Here is a 26,961-nt window from a genome sequence, read left to right as displayed (position 1 = left end):
CTTAGTACCGGTACTTCAATCTGTTTGTAGCTATAGCGTGGTTTTTTCCAGCACCGGTTGTAAAAGTCTTCCGTCTTACCAGGTACACAGACGTGGCTACAGCCTCCGTTGAACTGCATGCAGGGGCTGGAGCAGCTCTCCTGCTTGGACCCAGCATAGACGTGAATATCATTAGGTTGATACTGAAGCTCCTGGGTCAACACGGTGATGCCAGAGCCGTCATCTTTCCCCGCTCTGAAGACGGCTCTTTCCGTCCAGTCGGTCCAGAAGATGTCCTGCTTAAAAACCGTCATGGCAAAGGGGTACTGGACACCTTGCACAATCACCTGCCGGTTTGCTCCCGTCAGGGTGGAGCGCTCAATTTTGTCTCTGCAGAAGGGAGGAATCAGTAGGAACATAGTCAAGATCAAGGCCAGACCCTGGCATAAACATTCTACGCTTGTTTAGGGCCACGTTGATTATCGGGTCCACATTGATTATGGCGACCGCTCACTTCAGTCATCAACGTAGTCATCGTGCTCTGCAGGCTTGTTCTACTTTGATGGACTAAATTAGGGATAAAACTATACTTTTTTTCTGCAAAAATGTTATTCAGCGGTGAGTCAACATGTGCTTTGTAATAGTTTTAGTTTGGTTGAGCAGCATGGGCACCCGCGTCCATTCAAAAGCCCTTGGAGCTAATTGCTAGTTTAACATTGCTTCGGACGCCATCCATCCATTTTCTACCGCTTGTCCCTTTTGGGGTCGCGGGGGGTGCTGGAGCCTATCTCAGCTGCATTTGGGCGTAAGGCGGGGTACACCCTGGACAAGTCCCCGCCTCACCACAGGGCAAACACAGATAGACAGACAACATTCACACCCACGTTCACACACTAGGGCCAATTTAGTGTCGCCAATCAACCTATCCCCAGGTGCATGTCTTTGTAAGTGGGAGGAAGCTGAAGTACCCAGATGGAACCCACGCAGTCACGGGGAGAACATGCAAACTCCACACAGAAAGATCCCGAGCCCGCCATACTGTTTAAATGTATATTGCAGCCTAACCTTTTCCCAAAGGATACAGTGTCTGAAGAACATTTGTTTTTTCAGAGGTTTTGCTCAATTATTGTGTTTTGTTTACTTTTTACAATTCATAGCAAGGCGGTATACCCGTTTTCAATTGGCTTCCCTGTAGTCAAACACTTTTCTGTCCACCTATTTTTTTATTATCTGGAATAAACACACACTACTATTGAACAAATTGGATTGAAATGAATTGTGATCTTTCTGTTTGCAAAACATTATTCATATATTACTTCTTAATATCTAATCATAAAGATGCTTGAACGGCATTTTTGTTGGTTGTGTCTTTTTATGCACACACTTTGGCCCCTATAGTCAAACAATGAGTAATACAGTAATAGTAATAGTAATACAGCAATTTTCCGCAAATATTATATTCTTTCGCTAAAGTATAAAAAAACTTTTTAGGACTTTCTAAATATTTTTTTTAAATAAAGAGAATATTTTAGACATGAAATAGCACCCTTGTAGTCACCTTTACCAGACAAAACTTTGAAGCGTCATGTGGTGAGGTACGACTCTATTACAATACTCACTAGTAGAGGTGGGGGGGAAATAATCGATTTTTAGATGCATCGCAATTCGGATATGGACGATTCTAAAATCGATTAGTAAACATCAATAATCAATCATCGATTTGTTTATTGTAAATAAAATAATGCAGACAGTTCTAAAATTTGGCTGACTGCAGCGAGCCACCTCACCGAGAGATCCGACCAGCTTCTTTATTACAGGGCACTTATGGTCCAGTTTTCCCACACATTTCTATAAATTTAATAAATGTAATGGGAATTAATTTAACTGTTTCTTATTACAAATGCACTGTTTTTAAAAGCTGCAAGTGATAAACGCTTATTTAGTGAAAAGAAATGAAATGTAAAACTACATCAATATACATTAATAAAGATGCATCAATGATCAATTTTTAATCGAAACATAGCTCCTGAATCATAATCGTGCCCAAAGATTCCCACCTCTGCTGCAGTCAGCCTAACCCCCTTCATGCGTTATACGAGTAATATTGAAGACTGAAATTATGTATTCAAGACGGTGACGATGTGAAGTGAATATTAGCTACTTCCTTAACGTAAATGACCGCAACACCAGGGGGAGCTCCACTAACCACGTTAAACCCAGATTCCGATCTAACAAAGGTCTTAACTCATTCTCTTTCTATGCCACATCAATATGGAATGCACTCCCAACAAGTGTAAAAGAAAGGGAATCTCTATCCTCCTTCAAAACCGCACTAAAAGAACACTTCCAGGGAACTTCAACCCTAAACTAACACCCTCCCTTCCTCATCATACCTCTTGGGATTGTAAATAATCAAATGTAAATAATCAAATGTAGACACTTTTTCTTATACTTTCTGATCTCTCTCTCTGTGTCCATTACTTGCTGTACATATCCTACCAAGTCAGTCCTACATTGTTCCAATGTCCATTTCTCTGATGATGCAATTGTTGATGACTGAAGTGTTGTTATCAACCAAACCTAATCCCCCCCCGCCCCCCTCCATTACCCACACCCCGGATTGTAAATAATGTAAATAATTCAATGTATATACTCTGATGATTATCTTGTGTGATGACTGTATTATGATAATAGTATACTGTATATCTGTATCATGAATCAATTTAAGTGGACCCCGACTTAAACAAGTTGAAAAACTTATTCGGGTGTTACCATTTAGTGGTCAATTGTACGGAATATGTACTTCGCTGTGCAACCTACTAATAAAAGTTTCAATCAATCAATCAAATTATATGAACATACTGTGAAGCATCAGCCCAGTACAACATCCTCTCCTCAAAGTCGATAGCGAGGCCATTAGGTGTGGACAAGCTGGTGTTAATGATGGGAATCCGGAAGTTTCCACCCAGTGTGGCTCTTTCAATCTTGGCAGGCCTGCCCCAGTCAGTCCAGTAGAGGTAACTGGACAAAATGTGCAAGGTTATCATCCTCATTATCATCATCACAATCTAAAAATTGTTTAAATTGGTACCCATAGCAGGGGTCGACTATGATGCCTCTGGGACGGTTTGCATGGGCAATGACGGTGCGGTTCAACCCGTCCATTCCTATAGACTGGATGTTCTTGCGGTAGTAGTCGGTGAAGTAGAGGCGTTTGTTGACCCAGTCATACGCCAAGCCCTCGGGGTCATCCAGATCTGACAGGAAATCAATTTGATAACATTAGAAAAATCAACACGCAACCAGATCATTGACTCTGAACTCACTTGAAGCTATGATGGTCGGTGAGCTACTGATGGATGTGGTGGTGATGTAGCCGATCTTGCTCCTGCCTATCCCCATGTACTGGGTGAAGAAAATACGCCTGTCCTTGTAATCGAAATCCAGCGCCATCAAGTTGTAACCCAGGTTCAAAGGCGGGAAAGGAGTGCTGTGATCCTGAGGGTCCAGCCTCAAACTGTTCAGAGTGTAGCCGGTGGTGAAAACTAGGAAATCATCTTGTCCATAGCCGCATGTTACTCCGTTATTGAGGAGCGACCCATGAGCGCAGGCGCATTTAGGGTGGTCCTGCTCCGGTATAGCAAAGCAGATTTGCTGGCATCGGCCGTTGTCTTCCTGACATGGGTTGAAGCCCACCTGGTGAGCCGCTGTAGGCTGCACATGAGGATCAAAGATGGCCACGTCCCACACGCCTTCGAGGGTGTCTCGGATTACCTGATAACACCGGACAATGGGTTTAATTCGAGAATGCATTTTACTTCTTAATAATGTTCAACTATTATGGAAAAGTGACTTTTTATCATGTTCTGATAATAATACATGTGTCTCTACAACCTGTTTATGCGCACCAATCATGAAAAATATATATTATCTCACTGCCTCCCTCCGCTTTTGAGAAAAAAAGTGTCATGGAAAAAAAAGTCCTTCGACATGGACATGAAACCACCTCTGTCCCGTGTCTACACCCAGGAGGAGCAAAGCTTTGTAAAAACATTTAATTAAAAAAGCAGGCTTCGTTATGCATCTTAAAATGATCACATCATGGTTTACCACAGTGGTCCCCAACCTTTTTGTAGCTGCGGACCGGTCAACGCTTGAAAATTTGTCCCAAATTTGTGGGGGGGGGGTGTATTTTTAAAAAAAAAAATTTTTTTATTTTTTATTTTTATTTTTTAACATAAATAAATACAATCATGTGTGCTTACGGACTGTATCCCTGCAGACTGTATTGATCTATATTGATATATAATGTATATATTGTGTTTTTTATGTTGATTTCATTTTTAAAAAAAAAAAAAAATATATATATATATATATATATATATATATATATATATATTTTTTTTTTTTTAATTCTTGTGCGGCCCGGTACCAATCGGTGGTTGGGGACCACTGGTTTACCAGACATAAAACTACTAAGCAACTATCCACGCATCCCTTCTCTGTCATGTTGAGCTATATGACATACCGTATATTATGTTGGACAATTGCACAGTTACAGTAGTGTGTAGGTAAAATGTGGATCAAGTGCACAATAGCACTTCTTGGAGCCACATACTTGTTGACAAACACCGCTCATTAGCATTAAAGCGAGCGATCTACACACTAAAAACAGTGTAAACCTTTAAGTAGCTCTCACCTCTGTCTGGTTAGTGTTGGCTGGATCTTTATTGGCCTGGAAGAGCTTCGCTAGCCTTTTATCCACCCACAGCATGTAGTTTCCAAGTATAGCAACCCCCATGGGCGAGGGATAACGACTCCCGTAGCGGACTATCTGCCTCTGTGAGCCGTCTGCAGCCATACACGAGATCATGTCCAGAACGTCATCTGTCCAATAGAGGAAGTCATTGGTGTGATCAACGGTGAGGCCGCGAGGTGACGCCAGGCTCTCGGATGCCAGCACCGTGCGGTTGGTGCCGTCCAGAAAGGCTCGCTCTATCTTGGGAGTTTGGCCAGCATCGGTCCAGAAAATGTAGCGCTGTTTGGGGTTGACAGCCAGGTCAGTGGGCCTGTCATGAGCGGACTTGAGTAGGATCATTCGGTATGTGGTGTTGATGGCCAACACTTCAAGGTAGGTCTCGCTCTTGAAGGCGTTGGTGAAGTACAGGTTGTCTAAGTAGATCAAGAAAGATGTGTTAGACCACAAAAATGATATGATAATAACTGGATAGACTAAACTTCTTACTGGAAACCCAGTCCACTGCTAGTCCAAGGATTCCTCCTCTTCCAACTCCTGAGTAGACAATTCTTTGGTAGTATGATCCATCTGTTTTTCTCCTGGAGATGCTTTTGTAGGAGGACGAGGTGCCGTTCTCAGTCCAGTAAATAAATCCAGACTCCACGTGCAGGCCTAAATTCTGCCTCATGTAAGAAGGAGCTGCAAAACAAAAGTTTGCAAAATCGTCAACACGACACGCTAAAAGTGTCTAATATAAAGTTAACATACATCCACCGATGGGCACCATGGCTTCGGAGTGATCGGAGCTATTTATGTGAAAGCCGCGGATGTAGCTGGGCGTGGAGACCACGGCGAATGAGTCAAACTCTTCGCATTCGGAGCCATCGTGAGACGGGTAGAAGCCCGTAGTGCAGGTGCACACCCTTTGGTTGTTGGGTTTGGGCAGGCAGAGGTGAGGGCAGCCACCGTTGTTGGAGCTGCAGGCGTTGGAGGTCCCTGCAGAGTCTAAAGTAGAAAAAAGATCACATATTTTGGTGCAAGTTCAGGAAAAGTATGGAACCAGGATTTTTGGATGCCATTTCTATTTAAATCAAAAATCAAAAGCTGGGTATGAGTAAAGGTGTACAATTGGATTGTGATCTAAATTAACATTGTTTTGTTCTGGTGGAGGTTTGCAAACTGCAAATTATGTTTGTGGTGCCCCCTATGGGTTACATATCAGAATATAGATATCCTCAAAGTTTTATCATTATTAGAAAAATGGTAAATGACGTATGGACAATTACTGTAGTTTCTGAGTCTCAAAGACAATTTGATTGCTGGCGGCTATCTTGCTCAAATTGTACACAAATGTACTTGTCAGTGCCATAAAAGGTGTCTATGGGGTTTCTATGGTGATACGACTAAACCCACCAAAGTTACACGGGGTATTCTGTAAAGTGCAATGAGCTGTGTGAAAATTTTCAAGTCAATCTAATGAGAGTTTAAAAACAGCTCCTCCCCATCCATGAGGAACGCTTAACTTGCACGTGCTGAACTGGGCTTTTATTTGGTTTGGTTTGTGGTCATTGTTTTCACATTCTATTTGCACTAAAGGATCACAATCTATTATATTTTCTATTCTATTAATTATATTTTCCTATTAACCAATGCCTAATTATAACGTACTTTATTTATAACCTCTTCTAACTAACTTATTATCTGCATACAATTGTACAAAATTCCATACCATCTCATGTGTCTCAGTTGTGCAGGTATGGCTATAAAGTTTCTTGAAACAGAGAAGTAATAGCACAGTAGAGCTGGGTGTTTTGACAGACTTTTACCTTTTTTAAAGGTAGTAGAAGAGTTTGCTTACACAAACATTTACATACACTGCATGTAGTTTGCAATGCAACTACCGTATTTTTCGGACAATAAGTCGCAGTTTTTTTCATAGTTTGGCCGGGGGTGCGACTTATACTCAGGAGCGACTTATGTGTGAAATTATTAACACATTACCGTAAAATATCAAATAATATTATTTAGCCCATTCACGTAAGAGACTAGGCGTATAAGATTTCATGGGATTTAGCGATTAGGAGTGACAGATTGTTTGGTAAACGTATAGCATGTTCTATATGTTATAGTTATTTGAATGACTCTTACCATAATATGTTACGTTAACATACCAGGCACGTTCTCAGTTGGTTATTTATGCGTCATATAACGTACACTTATTCAGCCTGTTGTTCACTATTCTTTATTTATTTTAAATTGCCTTTTTATAATTATAATTGTTTATTATTCTTCGGTCAATCGTCAACAAAATAAACAAACAGTTGTACATTCATAAATTGAAAATGAAAATGTTGCAGACCGAAAGGGTTTAGGCTGAAGTTGAACACTTATTGCGCCTAACCCTATAAACAATGTCAAGTACAAGATGAACTTCCGAAAATTATTAAATGTCCTTTGTACAACATATTATAAATACACATTATACACAACATAAACACAGTTCAATTATATACACAGTAAAGGCATGTGAAATATCCTTGTACACATGTTAAACCTTTGCACCAATTTATATACTATATACAAATGTCTATTCTTGGTGTTGGGTTTTATCAAATAAATTTCCCCAAAAAATGCGACTTATACTCCAGTGCGATTTATATATGTTTTTTTCCTTCTTTATTATGCATTTTCGGCCGGTGCAACTTATACTCCGGAGCGACTTATAGTCCGAAAAATACGGTAGTTGCTTTAGTCCTTGATTACTGACGCTACTAGCAGTAAGTACATCTGCATACTGTTAGAGTAAACTGCTGCATTAAATATATAACCAACAAAGCCACGTACTGTCTCTGGCGTGCACCTTGACAGCACGCAGTTGGGGCATTCCGCTTCTTATCACCACCATATTGGCACCCGTGTCTTTGTCCACTCTCTCAATGACCTGATAGTCCTTGTCGGCGTAATAGAGGTAGTTCTGGTAGATGGTCAACCCCACCGGGTAAGACAGGCCACTGACAACTGTCACTCGGCTCGCCCCATCCATGGTGCCGCTCTCGATCTAGAACACAAAACAACCAAGATGGTAGACTGACAGTCACACACACTATATTTAAAAAAAAAAAAAGTGTCCTGGACGTACCACTCCTGAGCCTGACACTCCCCAGTAGAGTTTCCTGGTGGAAATATCAGCAGCGAGGTAGCCCACGTTAGCCAGGTTGCCCTTGTAAAGGATTGTAATGTTGCTCCCATCCATGTCAGCGCTGGCCACTTTCGGAGGAACACCATTAATGGACCCTCCATCCGTCCAGAACAATTTCCTGTTTCGGGGAAATATAAATTAAAATGTTTTCTAGATAATTTCTGGTATGCAAATGCTTTACCCTCTTGCTGGATCTACGGCTATTCCGATTGGTGTTCCCACTCCCTCTGGTTTCCCTGTGGAGGTGATGATGGTCTTTCGATAGTACTGTTTTCCATCAACGCGAATGACCTGAAGTAAAATTATAATAAATAACTACATCAATAGGTTGCCTATAGCACAGATGTCAATACCAGTGTGCAAATTTTGACCCGCTGCTAATTAGAGACCCCGACAGTTATGTTGTCTTTTAGCTAGCAGAAGCTCCTAATAATCTAAGACATAATTTGACATTGTCTTCAATTGCGCTTACCTCTATGGATTTAGCCGTGGGGTTGGTATAATACATTATCCTGCTTATCCAGTCAAACGCCAGACCAGATGGGGAGCCCATAAAAGCAGCTGGTGCAAACAAAGACCTGTTGGTGCCGTTGGTATAAATTCGCCAAATAGAACCCTGACAGGAAGGATTCAAACAAAGGACAGTCATGTTGTTTCATAAAAAGTAAATTGTGCATGATGTATAAATAATCCATTTTTGAAACACTACATTTAATACATCCACTTACCGAAAACTCAACCCAGTAGACAAACTGCTCCCGGTCATCAAATTCAAGGTCCCGCCCCTGACGGATGCCTGACACGGGCGCCATCGCATTGTTGGAGGAGTCGGCGGGGTCCAGAGGAACGCCGTAAATCACCGAATCACTCACCACCATCAAGAAAGGAGTTTCATCTATAATGGAGTCAATGCTTGAATGTTTTTTTACACATTAAGTGTTGAAAATAGGCCTGGGCCTATAACTAATTTTGCTTGACAATAAATGATTACTGATAAAGAATATTATTGGCAGCATTATTTTGAGACCAAATTAAGCATTATTGTAATCATGATATGTACGGTAATACAAATAATGCAAGTAACCACAATAAACTTATTTCTCATTTGTATTATTCTAATTATCTAGTAAGTAAGCCAACAATACAAACACAATGGACTCTCAATCTGTCTTAGCAAAGATTGCACTTCAATAAATATTGAACATCTTGTGTAGTTTTTTCCTCAGTTGGAAAAACTTGTTTTGTTGTCTTTTTTTGATGCCATTACTTTCTAAAAAATTCAACTTATTGGCTCATTCGTCCATGTTGATGAGCTCATGTTGCTCATTTAGTTTAAAGCCAAAATACTGGTTTAGCAATGATATTTACTCCTAATTTTTGTCACCTTCCGGTGATTTTCAGAAGCTCGTCGCAACGAGCGAGGTTCTCTGTCCTGTGTGTGTAAGGTAGCGGCCCCGCCTCCACCCACAGAGACAAATATTGTGAATGACTGACAAAAAGGTTCACTCTGTTCATTTAATTCTGCTAATGAATAAACGAGCTCAGGTGCTGAGAGTGATGCACAGACTGAACCCTCTAACACCCCGTTTAAAAGGAAGAGAATACAAAAACAACCACTAACATAGCAATTCATCGAGTTCATTTTAATTCAGACCAAGGCCTAGTCGAAAATAACTAAAAAATACAAAATTATTACCTTTGACACATTTGTGTTTATCAGTATCCAGCTTCCATCCAGACTGACAGTGGCAGGTGTAGTATCTTGGCCTGAAGCCTGACAGCAGGCACAGCTGACTGCACAGATGTTCTCTGCATGGATTGAGGCCTGAATACAAAAATGTACAAAAAATGTTTCACCAGCCTTTTTATATTTACCTTATCATTAATATTATTGTGTTGCAGTTAAAATTGAAAACCTTAAAATAAATTATATATTTTTTAAATGTATCTCTGACAAGCAGATTTAAAATGATTACGTAGACAAAAGTATCTAGACAATGATATCATCAATCAGCGTTTTATTGTGTCTGAAAAGGGCACATTACAAAGTCCATTAAGAGTTTAGTGTGGACCATTCCTGACCTTTGATCTAGTTAAAACTGGGTAAAAACTTTTAGTCTTTCATTTTAGTGTTCCAATTCAGATTTTATTAGCCTGTGTCATATTGTAAATATAAAATGTAATTAATTATATTAATGTATTATTAATGGCCAAAGAGAAAATAAAAAATAGTTATGACAAAATGTTTTGATAATATCAAAAACAATGTACTAATAAATGCAGAATAAATAACTGTATGAAATAAACATGTAGAATACATGTATAATGCAATTATGTTTATTTATTACTTAGTATATTGAATGTGCAAAATATATACATATCTTAAGGATATACTTTATTCATTTAAACTACATTTGAGGAAATGAGTGTTTATTTTATTTATTATTTTTATTTTATATTTTGTAATCATATACTCCAGTGGTCCCCAACCTTTTTGTAGCTGGGGACCGGTCAACGCTTGAAAATTTGTCCCACGGACCGGGGGGGCGGGGGATTTTTGTATTTTTTTTTTTTCATAAAGAAATACAATCATGTGTGCTTACGGACTGTATCCCTGCAGACTGTATTGATCTATATTTATATGTAATGTATATATTGTGTTTTTTATGTTGATTTAATTAAATTTAATTACATTTCTTGCGCGGCCCGGTACCAATCGGTCCGCGGACTAGTACCGGGCCGCGGCGCGGTGGTTGGGGACCACTGATATACTCAATATACTATGTATTATAATAAAATGTATACTATAATATATACTAAAGGAATTTGGTTAAATAAGGTCATCATGTATTCTGTTGTTGATAAAGAATCAGATTATTATAGCGGAGTGATGGGGCAGGACATTATACGCTTTTGCTCATTCCTGCTCCTTTTCCGACACACACCATGTTATTCAGTTTTTTTTCCCTTGTTAAAATTGTATAGATGGAGAGTCTTTCTGGTTGTTGTGATCAAAATAAATGATAAAGTCAAAGTACAATTCAGACCATTAATAATAACTACAGTGTTGACTTTATAAACCATAACATGAAGCTGTGATGTTTGTTTTTTTTTCTTTAACAAAGTGCAGCCCAGAGGTCCTACTCGATCCACTGCTCATGTTTTTGTCAGCACATTGCAAAAATAAAATCAATTTATTATTAATGAGATACATTATTAGAGATAGCACTAATTTTCTTTGTCACTTATAGTTCAGCTAAATTCAACTAAATTATTCATCAACATTTAACCACATTCTTAATTGTTTCTGTATTCCTTGGAGTAAAAAAATTACTTTACTGTTTTAGCCATTCATGTTAGGTTATGAGAGGTCACCTGCAGGTTGTTTAACAGGATGGTCCATAACGATGCCCATGGGCTGGTACACGCTATTTAACAATGTGGTGACGTTGCCACCATGGAACTTGTTCGTTCTCATCACTTTGCTGGTGTAGCGCTCCGACCAGTAAATGCTGTCTTCAAAGATGGTCATGCCATGTGGGTGCTGGAGGACCTGGTGGCCACAAAAATGTGCTTTAACTTTAAATCCCCTTATTAGATCTGTTAATTTGAACCCACCATGTCGCTCGCCATGACTTGATAGCGGTTTTTCCCTTCGTAATCGCAGTAGTCGATGTATTTGAGGTAGGCATCTGCAAAGTACACCCTGCGTGTGGTGTAGTCCAGCGCCAAGCCGTTGGGCCAGTATATCTTTGTACTGACAATGACTTTTCGCATGACCCCATCCATATCGGCCCGCTCGATCCTGGGGTTCTGACCCCAATCCGTCCAGAACATCATGTTGGTACTGTGAAATGTGAACAAATGTTTCGTGAACAAGCAATCAGGCAAAAATATTCCAAAATAATGTGGGCTTACTGGTTACGGGGGTCTAAAACCAAGCCGCGGGGGCTTGTGACGTTTTCGGTGAGGAGCACTTTGCGGAAGCGACCGTCCAGAGTAGACACTTCGATGTTCTCCATGACAGAGTCGGTCCAATAGAGGTTCCGGCCCACCCAGTCCACAGCGATGCTCTCTGGCACCATCAGACCACTAGAAAAAATCTAGAACGAAAGAAAGCCACACATTGAACATAAACTCAAGGGATACAACATTAGGTACACCTGCACAAACTCATTAGAATATATTATTATGTTCTATTGTGGAGTAATGTATTAATTTGTTTACTTCAAGTCATACTTTTGTTTGGATCACATTCAAATTGTGTGTACTTAAACAGTCCTTTAATGTCAACGGCACTAATACCGACGCTAATAATAGCATTCCAATAATATACTACAACATACAATTACACATATACATTCATTCATTATTGTAATAATAATGATGAATTGAAATATGACTACAAATGGACACAAAAAGAAATCCAAAAAATTTAAAATACGAGGGAATTCCCCTTGCCAGATAAGTATAATAACAATAATGGTAATATAGCATAAGATTATGAATATCAATTGATGAACAATTATTATTTTAATAACAATGAATAGGTTTAAAACAAATAAACATTAAATAAATAACTGTGAATTTCCTTTGAGGGATAAGTATAATAATAATAAGTATGCTAGTTGAACATATAATTATGAATATTAATTACTGAACAGTTAATAGATTGAAACTACTAATTAAACAATTAGAAAAAAGCAATTAAAAAATATAACAATTAGTACATAATAAGTATAATAACAACATTTGTAATAAAACATACAATTATGAATATTATTTGATGAAATGTAATTATATATTGTTGCATTATATGTACTTATTATACATAAGTAAATTTCCCCTGAGGAATAAGTATACTACCGGGTACTAATAATAATGGTAATAGAACATAGAGTTATGAATATTAATTGATGAACAGTTAATAAAATAAAAAACTAAACTACTAAAAAAGCAACATAAAAATATAAACAACTAGCAAAATACCCTTTATGTATTATAGTAAGTATAACATCTATATTTTATCATTACTACTATTACAACTATATCCTGCAATATACATATTTGAATATCAATTGATGAATACTTCTATATAATTATTGTTTATAATACACAGTAATAAAAAAAAAAGTAATACAAATGATCAGTGAATTTTACTATATGGATTACTATAAAAAAATTATAATTATAAAGTAAACGAGGGTCATTTAAAATTGTTTACAGTTTAACCTGAGCCGACCTAATTATTATAATCATTATTATGAATATGAAGGATTCCCAGTGGGCTATGTTGTGGTCACCTACGACTATGCGCTTCTGGTTTTCGTTGTAAAGGAAGAGTTGGATGTCCACCTGTTTTAATGACAAGTGACTGACTCACTCCATATTAACTTACTTCCTTTCTGTCAGTTCCATTCTGGTAAGCACTCCAAATCTTCTTCAGGGAGGCGTCGGCCCAGTAGACCCTGGAAGTCACGCGGTCAAAGTCCACGGACACGATGTTTGAACCGCTCACCACTGGACTGATCTGTGGGGGTTTTGCGTTGATCCTGTTGGCGATGACCTGGCTACGCTTGGCCAACAGAAGTACGGCTGCTAGAGGGTCTAAGAGGGAGAATAAGAGCTCAATCATATGCATTAGATGCTGCATTCGCTCCTCACTCCAACCCACCTGTTACTTTGCAGGTGCGTCCATCAGGTTCCAGGAGGTAACCATCAGAGCAGTAGCAGCGGAAGCTTCCTCTCTCATTGTAGCACTTCTGGCTGCAGAAACCCGGGATGAGACATTCATTGATGTCGTCGCAGGTCTTGGAGTCGTTGAGCAGCTGGAAACCCGGGAAACAGCGGCACTCCGCCCCATATGGTCCTTGAATGCAGATGTGGCTGCACCCGCCGTTGTGTAGTATACAGTCGTTCTCATCTTTGTGAAATGAGGCAACAGCCAATCAGTATAAAACAATCGAGCCTAATGTTATTAGTGCAAGCTTAATTGGTGCATTAGAACATTCAAATTGTGTGTACTTAAACAGTCCTTTAATGTCAATGACACTAATACCGATGCTAATAATAGCATTAAAATTAGGGCTGCAACAACTAATCGATTAAATCGATTAAAAAAATAGTTGGCGATTAATTTAGTCATCGATTCGTTGGATCTATGACTAATGCGCAGAGGCTACTTTTTAAAAAAATGTTTTATAAACCTTTATTTATAAACTGCAACATTTACAAACAGCTGAGAAACAATAATCAAAATAAGTATGGTGCCAGTATGATGTTTTTTTTCAATAAAATACTGGAAATGATAGAAATGTAGTACGTCTCCTTTATCCGATTATTAATCGATTAATCAAAGTAATAATCAACAGATTAATCGATTATCAAATTACTTGTTAGTTGCAGCCCTAAATACAATAATATACTATAACACAAAAAATAAACATATACATTAATTTATTATTGTAATAATAATGATTAATTGAAATAAGAATAAAAATGGACCCCAAAAAGATACAATTTTTTTTTTAAATACTCACGAATTCCCCTTGCCCGATAAGTATAATAACAATCAAGCCTATTGTTAGTATTGCAAGCTTGATTGGTGCATTAGAATTTGCAAAGGAGAGAGTGTGATAACCATAGAACCAGGAATTCACTTACAGCGACTTAAGAAAGGGTCAGTTTAGTACAATATAATACAATTAAATATAACAAAGCTTTCTTAATAAATGGTAAAAAGTTAACATTTTATTTGAGTTACATTTAGTTGGAACTAGGGTTGCGCAATATAGACAATATATGATATATATTTGTTCCAACAATAGAGGTTTGACTTTGCAGAAAGTCTTTGCACTAAGCGCTTCAGCATCCCCTGACCCCTCTCTGTCAATTTATGTGGCCTACCACTTGGTGGCTGAGTTACTGTTGTTCCCAAAGTCTTCCATTTTCTTATAATAAAGCCCACAGTTGACTTTGGAATATTTAGGAGCGAGGAAATTTCACGACTGGATTTGTTGCACAGGTGGCATCCTATGACAGTTCCACGCTGGAAATCACTGAGCTCCTGAGAGCGGCCCATTCTTTCACAAATGTTTGTAGAAACAGTCTCCATGCCTATGTGCTTGATTTTTTTTTACCTGTGGATTAGGACACCTGATTCTGATCATTTGGATGGGTGGCCAAATAGTTTTGGCAATATAGTGTAGTTTTGATTGGCCCCTTGTGAATTAAAAAACAACAACAACAACAAAATAGAAGAAAACAGCCAAAAGGGAAAATGATGCTAGAAAATGAGACCCTGCATCTTTTGATAGTTTTCGTGGAAAAAGTTTGGACATTTTATTATGAATGAAAGCAGAAATAAAGATGACTTACTGCAGATGGGTGACTCGTCAGCTCCGTTGGGACAGTCCTTCTTGCCGTCGCACACTTTGTCTTCCTCGATGCACACCTGGTCAGTGGGACACATCCACTGGCTGTCGGGACATTTGAACGGAGGCGTAGGACAGTTCTGTTCGTCGCTCATGTCCCGGCAGTCGTTCTCGCCGTCACACAGCCAGTATTTGGGGATGCAAATCTTGTTGGGGCACTGGAAGTAGCTGGCACCGCAGGTCACAGGAGGGCAGGAGATGTGCTCGTCGGAACCGTCCTCGCAGTCGGGGTGGCCGTCACACTCCCAAGTGTCCGGCACGCAGACGCCGTCGATTTGACACTGGAACTCGTCTTTGTGGCACAGGCCCGGCGCTCGAGTGGCTGGGCGGACACAATGGTTGTCATTGTCAAACTACATGTATGGCTTCATGACAGTAACAAATCCTCATTTTCAAATACAAGAGCGTTCACTTACGACAGTCTTGCTCATCGGAGTGGTCCCTGCAGTCAGTCACGCCGTCGCAGCGGTAACTTTTGCTGACACACTGGTCGCCACTGACGCAGGCGAACTCATAGGAGGCGCAGGAAATCTCTTAGCGTGGAGAAAACAGCGCACACATTCATTATCACCATGCAACAAAACCAACAACTTTGACAACAAATGAGTTATTTTTACCGCAGTCTTTCTCATCCGAGCCATCAAAGCAGTCCTGGTCGCCATCGCACACGTAGGAGTTGAATATGCAACGGTGGTCGGGGCACAGGAAGTAGGCAGGCGGGCAGGTGGTGATGGTGGAGTCTGAAGTGAAGACAGCATATTGTTGACGCCATCCAACATGGAGGATCAGTAAGTGCTATGATCTTCCGGTGAAATGGTGTGATATTTTTGCCCGTGTCCTGTTTGAATTCGCTAAAAAATTACAGCACTCAAATGTAGCGTTAAGAAATTTAGCATATTTTATCGTAAAATTAATGTCGGTGCTTCCATTTTGATTCGCAGTACTAAACAATAAATGTATGATCGCAGACAACCACAACATATCTGGAGTTTTTTCCATTCCACATTGCTATAGAAAGGGAACATGACACACTGGAAAGCTACCTAGAGAGGAAGCTGGTACATTACACTTTTAGTGGCACCATATTTGGCCCATGTGGACATCTTAAGTACCGTAGTACCACAACTTACTGGGTTAATTGGTTCTCTGATGGAACTCTAAACTGAAAATAACTTGTATGTCAAATCAACGTCTCCCAGCTAAATGAATTTTAATTATTGTAATTAGTGCTAGCCCCCCCAAAACAGCATAATTTTACCCTGGAACACAAAAAAAGCGTTCATCACCTAAACTTGAATAATTTTTGAAATAATTAATCAATTATTTTTATTTTTCAGATTTACCAAGAAGAATTCATGTTCTAAAAGTTTAGAAAATTTAAACTTCGAGATGCCATGGACTACTGAACAAAAGACATTTACAGTTAAGGCTTATTTTCGGCTGAATTCTATCCACGCGGTTCAATTGCAATTCAAAGAACGGTTTGGATGTTGTGAATTTCCTGCCCACACAATGATCTACAGATGGGTCAACAAGTTCCGAACCCATGGGACTGTTAATAACCTCAATCGTAAAGATACTAACAGACAATCACACTCTGGACGACCGAAATCATCAAGGACACCACAGAACGTTGATGCAGTCAGAGACTCTGTTGTTCGCAGCCCACGCAAGTCTGTGCGTCGACGAAGTCAGAAGCTTGGAATGAACCGGGAGTCTGTGCGGAGAATTTTGATCGCAGATCTCGACCTCTATCCTTACAGGATACAGATTAAACAAAAGCTTACACCTGCCGACATGAGGGAACAAGTGAAAATGTGCCAGTGGTTTTGCGATAAAATTTGACGCTGCGCCAGACTTCCTTGACAATGTCTGATTTTCGGATGAGGAACATTTTCTGCTCTCAGGTCATGTGAACTCTAAGAACAACATCTTCTGGGGTAGCACACCCCCTGAGTACTGTCTGCAAAGGCCATTACACTCTGTCAAGTGCACCGCATGGGTCGCCATCTCCAAACATGGCATCATTGGACCATTCTGGTTCGAGGACGACAACGAGCGGTTTGTGACAATCAACACCGAGCGATATGTTCAGGTGCTTGGCAGATTCTGGACAGCACTTGGTCGACGAAGAGGGGTCGTCAGGGACCTCAAGTGGTTCCAGCAGGATGGTGCCACCCCCCACCCCTCAAACTAATCATTGGCATGGCTACATCATCGTTTCCCTGACCGACTGATCATCCGCAGGTGTGACCCGGAGTGGTCGCCGCATTCACCGGACTTGAAGGCCCCAAATTTTTATCTGTGGGGATACCTTAAGGACAGGGTGTATGGCAACAACCCCCAGACTATCCCTGATCTGAAGGCAGCAATAAGAGCGATCCCAAGGGAAGAATGTGGGAGGGTCATCGAGAACTTTGCCCGCCGGATCCAAATGTGCTTGCAGCAACGGGGAGCTCATTTAGAGCAAATTTTTTGAGCGCCAGTTAAACAAAGAGTTTTTGTGGTACAGACTTGAAACTTTAGAGATGTCTGCTACATAGACTTAACCTAATGTCGCTGAATTTTTGTGTTAATCTAAATAACATTTTGGAAGTTATTCGATTTTTATTGATGAAAGTTTTTTTTGTGTCACCCTGTATTAAGAATAACAACTTTTATATACAAAAACCCAAAACCAGTGAAGTTGGCACATTGTGTAATTCGTAAATAAAAACAGAATACAAATATTTGCAAATACTTTTCAACTTATATTCAATTCAATACACTGCAAAGACAAGATATTTAATGTTCGAACTGAGAAACTTAATTTAAACTTAACACATTGCAAAAAAGTTGCCACAAGGGCATTTTTACCACGGTGTTACATCGCCTTTCCTTTTAACAACACTCAGTAAACGTTTGGGAACTGAGGAGATACATTTTTGAAGCTTTTCAGGTGGAATTCTTTCCCATTCTTGCTTGATGTACAGCTTAAGTTGTTCAACAGTCTGGGGTCTCCGTTGTGGTATTTTACGCTTCACAATGCGCCACACATTTTCAATGGGAGACAGGTCTGGACTGCAGGCAGGCCAGTCTAGTACCCGCACTCTTTTACTATGAAACCAAGCTGTTGTAACACGTGCAGAATGTGGCTGGGCATTGTCTTACTGAAATAAGCAGGGCCGTCCATGAAAAACACATTGCTTGGATTGCAACATATGTTGCTCCAAAACCTGTATGTACCTTTCAGCATAAATGGTGCCTTCACAGATGTGTAAGTTACCCATGCCTTGGGCACTAATACACCCCCATACCATCACAGATGCTGGCTTTTGAACTTTGCGCCTATAACAGTCCGGAGGGTTCTTTTCCTCTTTGGTCCGGAGGACACAACGTCCACAGTTTTGAAAAACAATTTGAAATGTGGCGTTTCTGGGTGTTGTTGATAAATGGCTTTCGCTTTGCATAGTAGAGTTTTAACTTGCACTTACAGATGTAGCGACGAGCTGTAGTTACTGACAGTGATTTTCTGAAGTGTTCCTGAGCCCTTGTGGTGATATCGCCTGAGGGATCGATGGTCACGGGCATTCAATATTGGTTTTCGGCATTGCCGCTTACGTGCAGTAATTTCTCCCGATTATCTGAACATTTTGATGATATTACGGCTCATAGATGGTGAAATCCCTAAATTCCTTGCAATAGCTCGTTGAGAAATGTTGTTCTTAAACTGTTCGATAATTTGCTCATGCATTTGTTCACAAAGTGGTGACCCTCTCCCCATCCTTGTTTGTGAATGAATTTCATGGAAGCTGCTTTTATACGCAATCATGGCACCCACCTGTTCCCAATTAGCCTGTTCACCTGTGGGATGTTCCAAATAAGTGTTTGATGAGCATTCCTCAACTTTCTCAGTCTTTTTTGCCACGTGTGCCAGCTTTTTTGACACGTTTGAATATTTGCAAAAAATAACAACGTTTACCAGTTCAAACGTTAAGTATCTTGTCTTTGCAGTCTATTCAATTGAATATAGGTTGAAAAGGATTTGCAAATCATTGTATTCTGTTTTTATTTAAGAATTACACAACGTGCCAACTTCACTGGTTTTGTAAGAAATATTGTATAAAAACAATACAATAGAATGTACTACTGACAACTACAGTAGTTTAATGTAATAATAATGTACAACATTTATCTTGGAGATTAGACCTCTACAGTATCACCTTCCGGCTGCTTATTCGTCAAACATACTATCAGCAGATTTTCCTAATTTTTATGGATAAATGTCTGCCGTTTAGATAGTATTTTAACATTCTTGGCTGCGGTTACTCATTGTGCTTCAGTATAGTGCAGACTAGCACTGATACGCTCGAATTGCTTCACCAACTTGGCGACACATCTTTTTTTAATCCAATTAATTTCTTCTTCTCAGCACTGTCCTTCACACTAGTTTCACCTTGTAAATATCTAATTGCTGGAATGAACAAACCTTTGCACAATATTACATTTGTTTTTGTTTCACCTGTATAAAATACACATAATTAATGGTGAGGGCATTGTAGTCTTTTAGGCTGTATGAGTGCAGTCGGCACTGGAGAAGCTGCGATAACATACATTTCAACATGCAATGTGACATTTTGAATCAGAATCAGGAAACTGGGCCATACGCTGGATATCCAACATGATAAGAAGTCCAAACAACTCCAAGATGATCGAGTGCCTTCTTAAGAAACCTATAGGAAGGTGATTGAGTTGCCAGGTACGTCTCCTCCAGACTTAAACACAATTAAGCAACTTTGCAAGGTATTTAAATGGCTGTGTTTGCTTATTTACAGTAGATAGTAAATATATTCTGCTGTACAGGCCGTACACCGACTACTCTAAAGCAGGTGTGCCCAAAATGGAGCACGAGGGCCGAATTTGGTCCGTTGAGTCGTTTGATTTGGCCTGCCAAAGGGTGGTAATACATATTCATTTTGACCTTTTAAGCTCAATTGGGGTGCCCAATCTTATATTGATACCACAAACAGTATGGATCCAATATCAGAAAAAAAACAAGCGTCGGCTGGTATCTAAACTTTCTAAAATGTGTTTTACTACAAGCAGTCCTGCACCATGCAAAGCAGGACAGCCAGCTAACATCTTCATGTCCTCCAATAAGCTTTTATTCTATTTTAGTCAAGTATTTTACAAAAGGTAAACATGCTAGACTATAGGCTATTAGGAGCAAGCAGCTACACAACAGCTAAGCACACAATAAACAGGAAATGGTCTGTATTTATATAGCGCTTTACCATACCTAAAACAATACCCAAAGCGTTTTACATTATACATCACATTTACACACTGATGGTGGAAACTGCCATGCAAGGTGCTCACCATGACCCATCAGGAGCAAGGTGGGTGAAGTGTCTTGCCCGAAGACTAAATGGCTGTGACTCGGATGGTGAAAGCTGGATTCGAACCTGGAACCCTCGAGGTTGCTGGCACGGCTGCTCTACCATCTGAGCCACGCCGCCCAAGCACGAGCTAGATATACGTAATAATAATTTAACAATGTCTAAAACACCACCTTTGTCAATATAAACAAGTATCAAATAATTATAGTTGCATTATTACTTACACATACAACTTCTGCGAGGCAGAAAAGCATATTAAAAAGTATCCAGTAACAAATGTGTCAGCATCATTTAACTTAATGTGTCATGAAGTTAACTTGATCAATTTTTGTGATCACTAGGTGTCACCAAAAACAGTTACCATTACACTTCCTATCATCCATCCATCCATTTTCTACCGCTTGTCCCTTTCGGGGTCGCGAGGGGCGCTGGAGCCTATCTCAGCTGCATTCGGGCAGAAGGTGGGGTACACCCTGGACAAGTCGCCACCTCATCAGAGGGCCAACACAGATAGACAGACAACTTTCACACTCACATTAACACACTAGGGACAATTTAGTGTTGCCAATCAACCTATCCCCATTTCCTATCAGATCGGATTAATATCGATATCGTATCGGAAGGGGAAAAGTTTGGGACACCCTTAACGCTCACACAATAATAAAGTAGATGCCGTGTTCACAAAGCTAACTAGTTGGATAACTATTTGTCATTTTTAATTGTTATTTGTGAAAAATATTAGGGCTGTGAATCGTTGGGCACCACACGATTCGATTGCCAATTCAAAACGATTCTCAATTCAAAATCATCAACATTGGGTGCCAGCTCTATGATTAACTACATTCTTCCATAAAATATATAAACAGCTCTAATAAGTTTCTATATTAAACTGGTTTAATTTAAAAAAAAGTATACCCAAACATTTAATAAAGTCTAATATAAATAAAGCAAGAGAAGTATTCTGCACTTCTCTTTTCTAAAGTAAATCTGTACAGCATATATGGGCATCTACATCAACAATAGGATTTGCTTGAGCGGCTGGACAGGACAGAATTTTAAAAACATACAGTTGTGCTCATAAATTTACATACCCTGGGAGAATTTATGATTTTGTGGCCATTCTTCAGAGAATATAAATGATAACAAAAAAAACGTTCTTCCACTCATGCTTAATGGTTGTGTGAAGCTATTTATTGGCAAACAACTGTGTTTACTCTTTTTAAATCAAAATGACACAATAAAGTACCCAAATGACCCTGATCAAAAGTTTACATACCCCAGTGACGTTGATCTGATAACATGCACAAAAGTTGACACAAACAGGTTTGAGTGGCTAATCAAGGTTCCAATCCTCACTTGTGATATGTTTGTTTGTAATTAATGTGTGTGTATAAAAGGTCAGTGTGTTTCTGGGCTTCTGACAGACCATTGCATCTTTCATCCAGTGCTGCACAGATGTTTCTGGATTCTGAGTCATGGGGAAGGCAAAACAATTGTCAAAGGATCTACGAGAAAAGGTAATTGAACTGCATAAAACAGGAAAGGGATATAAAAAGATATCCAAGGAATTGAGAATGCCAATCAGCAGTGTTCAAACGCTGATTAAGAAGTGGAAAATGAGGGATTCAGGTAGACCAGCAAAGATTTCAGCCACAACTGCCAGGAAAATTGTTTGAGATGCAAAGAAAAATCCACAAATAACTTCAGCTGAAATACAGGACTATCTGAAAAGTTGTGGTGTGGCTGTTTCAAGATGCACAATAAGGAGGCACATGGAGAAAAATGGGCTGCATGGTCGAGTCGCCAGAAGAAAGCCATTTCTGCGCAAATGTCACAAAGTATCCCGCTTACGTTACGCCAAACAGCACAGAGACAAGCCTCAAAGCTTCTGGAACAAAGTAATTTGGAGTGATGGCTTTCTTCTGGCGACTCGACCATGCAGCCCATTTTTCTTCAAGTGCCTCCTTATTGTGCATCTTGAAACAGCCACACCACAATTTTTCAGATAGTCCTGTATTTCAGCTGAAGTTATTTGTGGATTTTTCTTTGCATCTCGAACAATTTTCCTGGCAGTTGTGGCTGAAATCTTTGCTGGTCTACCTGAATCCCTCATTTTCCACTTCTTAATCAGCGTTTGAACACTGCTGATTGGCATTCCCAATTCCTTGAATATCTTTTTATATCCCTTTCCTGTTTTATGCAGTTCAATTACCTTTTCTCGTAGATCCTTTGACAATTCTTTTGCCTTCCCCATGACTCAGAATCCAGAAACATCTGTGCAGCACTGGATGAAAGATGCAATGGTCTGTCAGAAGCCCAGAACTCACTGACCTTTTATACACACACATTAATTACAAACAAACAGGTCACAGGTGAGGATTGGAACCTTGATTAGCCATTCAAACCTGTTTGTGTCAAGTTTTGTGCATGTTATCAGATCAAAGTCACTGGGATATGTAAACTTTTGATTGGGTCATATTGGTATTTTCTTTTGTCATTTTGATTTAAAAAGAGTAAACACAGTTGTTTGCCAATAAATAGCTTTACACAACCATTAAGCATGAGTGGAAGAAAGGTTTTTGTGTTATTCATATTCTCTGAGGAATGGCCAAGAAATCATAAATTCTCCCAGGGTATGTAAACTTATGAGCACAACTGTATATATATATATTTTAAATCTGTTACAAAAAAGAATCGCAATTAATTCAAAAATAGATTTTTTTTAACACCCCAAGTAAATAAACTAACAATTTGGCTATTTGTGTTTCACGCTAATAATTGCTGTCTTCGGCCCTGTGAGGCAAAAGGTTTGGGCGCCCCTACTTTAAAGTACATCCAAGTTTCATTTCTCTAGTATTGTCCCTGGACAAGATTATATAAAGGGTTTCTGAAATGTGTCTAATGCGTGGGCTTGACGTGAACTTACTGCAGTTGTGCTCATCCGAGCCGTCGCCACAGTCGTTGTCGCCGTCGCACAGCCACGCTTTGGAGACGCATCTGTAGTTATCGCAGGTGAATGCGTCTGCCGGACAGGTGGTGGGCTCTCGAGTGGGACAGTTGACTTCATCCGAACCATCGCCGCAGTCGTCGATGCCGTCACAACGCCACCCGGACAGGATGCAGTGCTTGTTGTTGCAGGTGAAGGCGCTGGGAGAGCAGGTCGCTCCTGGATGATGGGATGTAATTGTGACTAAGTTTGCTACGATTGCTGCAACGGTTCCCATACATTCATTTAACTGTGTACCAGTACAGGTGTGCAACTTGTATTTAAGGGTATGAGTCATCAATATTTGTTTCCACAGAGTTTAGTTACTGCGGTGTAGAAATGCAATTGCAATATTATGTAAAAAATTTAATTTGTTAAACGTTTGTACAAGTCTAAATCAATAACAATGCTATTTTTATTTAGCCTGTCAATGGGCGCGTCCTTTGTATGATAGCATTAACACTGTATAGTTGCATTTCTTTTTTCACTTTATATCACGCTGTATGTCATGTCCTGTCAGTCAGGTCATGTCTAATTTTGTTTGTTATGTTTTTTCTAGTTTTGAGTCTGTTTCAGCGATCTTTCCTTTTGTTTACTTTCTTGTAGCTAGGTGCCCTGATAAGACACTCTGGTTTCTGTTTGTTGATTAGTGTCTCTACCTGTTGCCGTCACTCATCACTAACTTTATATTCTGTTGTCACCCGGCCTAAAATGCTTGATCAATGTTCGCCACTGGCAACAGGTACGCTGTTAGCTTTCCGTAAGTTTTTGCGTATTCTTTTCAGTTCTTTGTTATTAGCCTCAAGCTAAGTTTGGCCTTGGGCTTCCTGTGCACTTCCGGGCGACACGCAGTTTGTTTTTGTATTCATGCCTTGCCATGTGGAACTAAAGAAGATTCTTATCTGCACGCTGCTTCCTGTCATTTTGGCATCGTGAGAACAGCGCCATCGCAGCAAAGCGACCAGAATGTAACACTGTATTGTCGATTAAACTTCTTTCCGACTTGATATGTATTTTAATGTACTTTCTTTGTGCGTGCCTAGTTTTAAACAACCTCAAATTTAAAGGACTGTTTATCGATCTGCCAAACTAAATTACAACATTCAGAGTGGGCAGAAATATATGTAAATAAACCATGGGTGTACAAAGTACAGACTGTGTAACATTGCAGTAGTAAAATTTAATAATACAGCAAAACGATATATGTAACGAAAAATATATTTTACTAATACTAATAACACAGATTTGCCTTTAAATATATTTATAACTTTTTTTTTAGCCTTTTTAAAAAATACATGCGTCATAGTCATTTATGCAAATACTATGATGACGCCATATTGACGCTACCGCTGCCACAAATAGATCGCCAATCTGTGGGAAACACAGCGCTGTGATGTTAACGCACCTGTGTCTGTGCAGTTGGCCTCGTCAGACTTATCCACGCAGTCCAAGTAGCCATCGCAGCGGTAGGAATTGGGCCTGCATCGCCCCTCGTCGCACTCAAAGGCGTAGTCGCCGCAATTGTTATCCGGCGGCGGAACGCTGTCGTCCTTGACGCAGTCCATCTGGTTGACCTGTAGCTTCATGCCGTACGGGCAGCCACACACGCGGCTGTAGGACGGAGTCGGGAAGCAGAAGTGGCTGCAGCGCCCATTTGCCACCGCACAGCGACTACTGATACCTGAAAGTAGAAAAGTGACATGGCAGTCAGCAGGTATTCATTGGAGGAGTGTCACAGACGTCACTTGATGAGAACTTACTACTGTAGAGGTCAGCTGTGTAGGCTTTGACATTCAGAATTCCATTGATTCCTTGTCTGATCATTTTGTTTCCTCCTCCATCCCTCTTCCTCATCTCAAATATCGCTCTGCTACGTGTATCGGACACATACAGGTAGTCTATGGGGCACAAATACATGGTTTGAACCTACGTCTGTTTCATTAGGTTGCATGACATCAAATAATATTAGCAGGTATACCACAACATTAGGTGCACCTAACTGAGACATATACAATTAATTATCACAGCGCTTTAGAAATTCCAGCATAATCTATAGAACTACATCAGGTGGTAATCATTACGTTTCAAATAAACCACAACATAAGGTACACATTAACAATCCAGTAAGGTGCAATATCAAATTCACACAAAAAACTGCATCTGCAACACTATATTTTTTCATGAAGAGGTATAATTAAATTTAAGATATCAATGTATATTCATATTTTGAAATGTGATTATATTTGATTTAATTATTGCATCTATCTATGGCTGCAGATATCGATTATTTTAGTAATTTAGTAATCTATCGATTACTTGTTCGATAAATCATGTTATTAGATAAAACTCACTTTATAGCCTGAATATGTATTTTGGGGAGAATAATTGAGGCGAACAACAATTTGAAATTGCACTGTAACATGTGTGCATTAATAAAAAATTGTTATGAAAGCCAATGCCATACAGATCATTGCAGACACACCGCGGCTCTTTTATGCACTCTATTGCAGCGGCCGTGTGGAAACTGTCTGCATGTTTAAAGTTCTGGGCACTCCACGTTCACCGGATTTGATCAAATTGTTTTAATTACACTTATTGAGCGATTAATCGAAGCAACAGAATATAAACCAAAGCTTTTTTCGAACTGGTTTAATCATTGCAGCCCTACATTATATTAGCGCCATTATATTATGCAATTTTTTGTTCAAAACTTGGCAATAGTTTCGAATTTTGGAATTGGGTCTACGACTACATGAGTTATTTATTTAAAAAATATACAGTATATCACAATTCTTTATCTAATTATTTTATTCTGATTCAATTTCATCAGTACATACTGCCTGCACTTTTCTATAGTATAGGAACCTTTATATCAATTAATTATACACAAATGTTTGTGTTTACAATAAGAGCTGTTTCTCAAATTTAGTTTGCCATTTAGTTGGGCAAAATACTGCAAATTGCTGTGATAATGTAACTAGACATGTCCGATAATGGCTTTTTTGCCGATATCCGATATTCCGATATTGTCCAACTCTTAATTACTGATTCCGATATCAACCGATACCGATATCTACAGCCGTGTAATTAACACATTATTATGCCTAATTTTGTTGTGATGCCCCGCTGGATGCATTAAACAATGTAACAAGGTTTTCCAAAATAAATCAACTCAAGTTATGGAAAAAAATGCCAACATGGCACTGCCATATTTATTATTGAAGTCACATTTGGGACATGGGGGGGTG

General features: G+C 39.5%; 1 protein-coding gene across 1 annotated transcript in view; it reads right to left on the bottom strand.

Annotated features, from left to right (window-relative positions):
- lrp2b (low density lipoprotein receptor-related protein 2b) overlaps window positions 1–26,961 on the bottom strand; it is a 68,001-nt gene that overhangs the window by 25,794 nt on the left and 15,246 nt on the right. The window contains 24 exon segments of the mRNA XM_062056363.1: window positions 80–369; window positions 2,842–3,000; window positions 3,071–3,236; window positions 3,306–3,753; window positions 4,679–5,151; window positions 5,225–5,416; window positions 5,486–5,722; window positions 7,562–7,775; window positions 7,857–8,034; window positions 8,098–8,207; window positions 8,389–8,532; window positions 8,645–8,811; window positions 9,613–9,741; window positions 11,292–11,469; window positions 11,535–11,763; window positions 11,835–12,019; window positions 13,315–13,523; window positions 13,591–13,839; window positions 15,294–15,671; window positions 15,766–15,882; window positions 15,967–16,089; window positions 23,654–23,893; window positions 25,119–25,394; window positions 25,474–25,611. Of these exon segments, the coding sequence (XP_061912347.1) occupies window positions 80–369; window positions 2,842–3,000; window positions 3,071–3,236; window positions 3,306–3,753; window positions 4,679–5,151; window positions 5,225–5,416; window positions 5,486–5,722; window positions 7,562–7,775; window positions 7,857–8,034; window positions 8,098–8,207; window positions 8,389–8,532; window positions 8,645–8,811; window positions 9,613–9,741; window positions 11,292–11,469; window positions 11,535–11,763; window positions 11,835–12,019; window positions 13,315–13,523; window positions 13,591–13,839; window positions 15,294–15,671; window positions 15,766–15,882; window positions 15,967–16,089; window positions 23,654–23,893; window positions 25,119–25,394; window positions 25,474–25,611 (5,229 nt within the window).

The sequence above is a fragment of the Entelurus aequoreus genome, linkage group LG08, assembly GCF_033978785.1.
Source record: "Entelurus aequoreus isolate RoL-2023_Sb linkage group LG08, RoL_Eaeq_v1.1, whole genome shotgun sequence".
NCBI lineage: Eukaryota > Metazoa > Chordata > Actinopteri > Syngnathiformes > Syngnathidae > Entelurus > Entelurus aequoreus.
The sequence above is the reverse complement of the archived record's forward strand: the minus strand, read 5'-3'. Positions and strand labels throughout refer to the sequence as shown.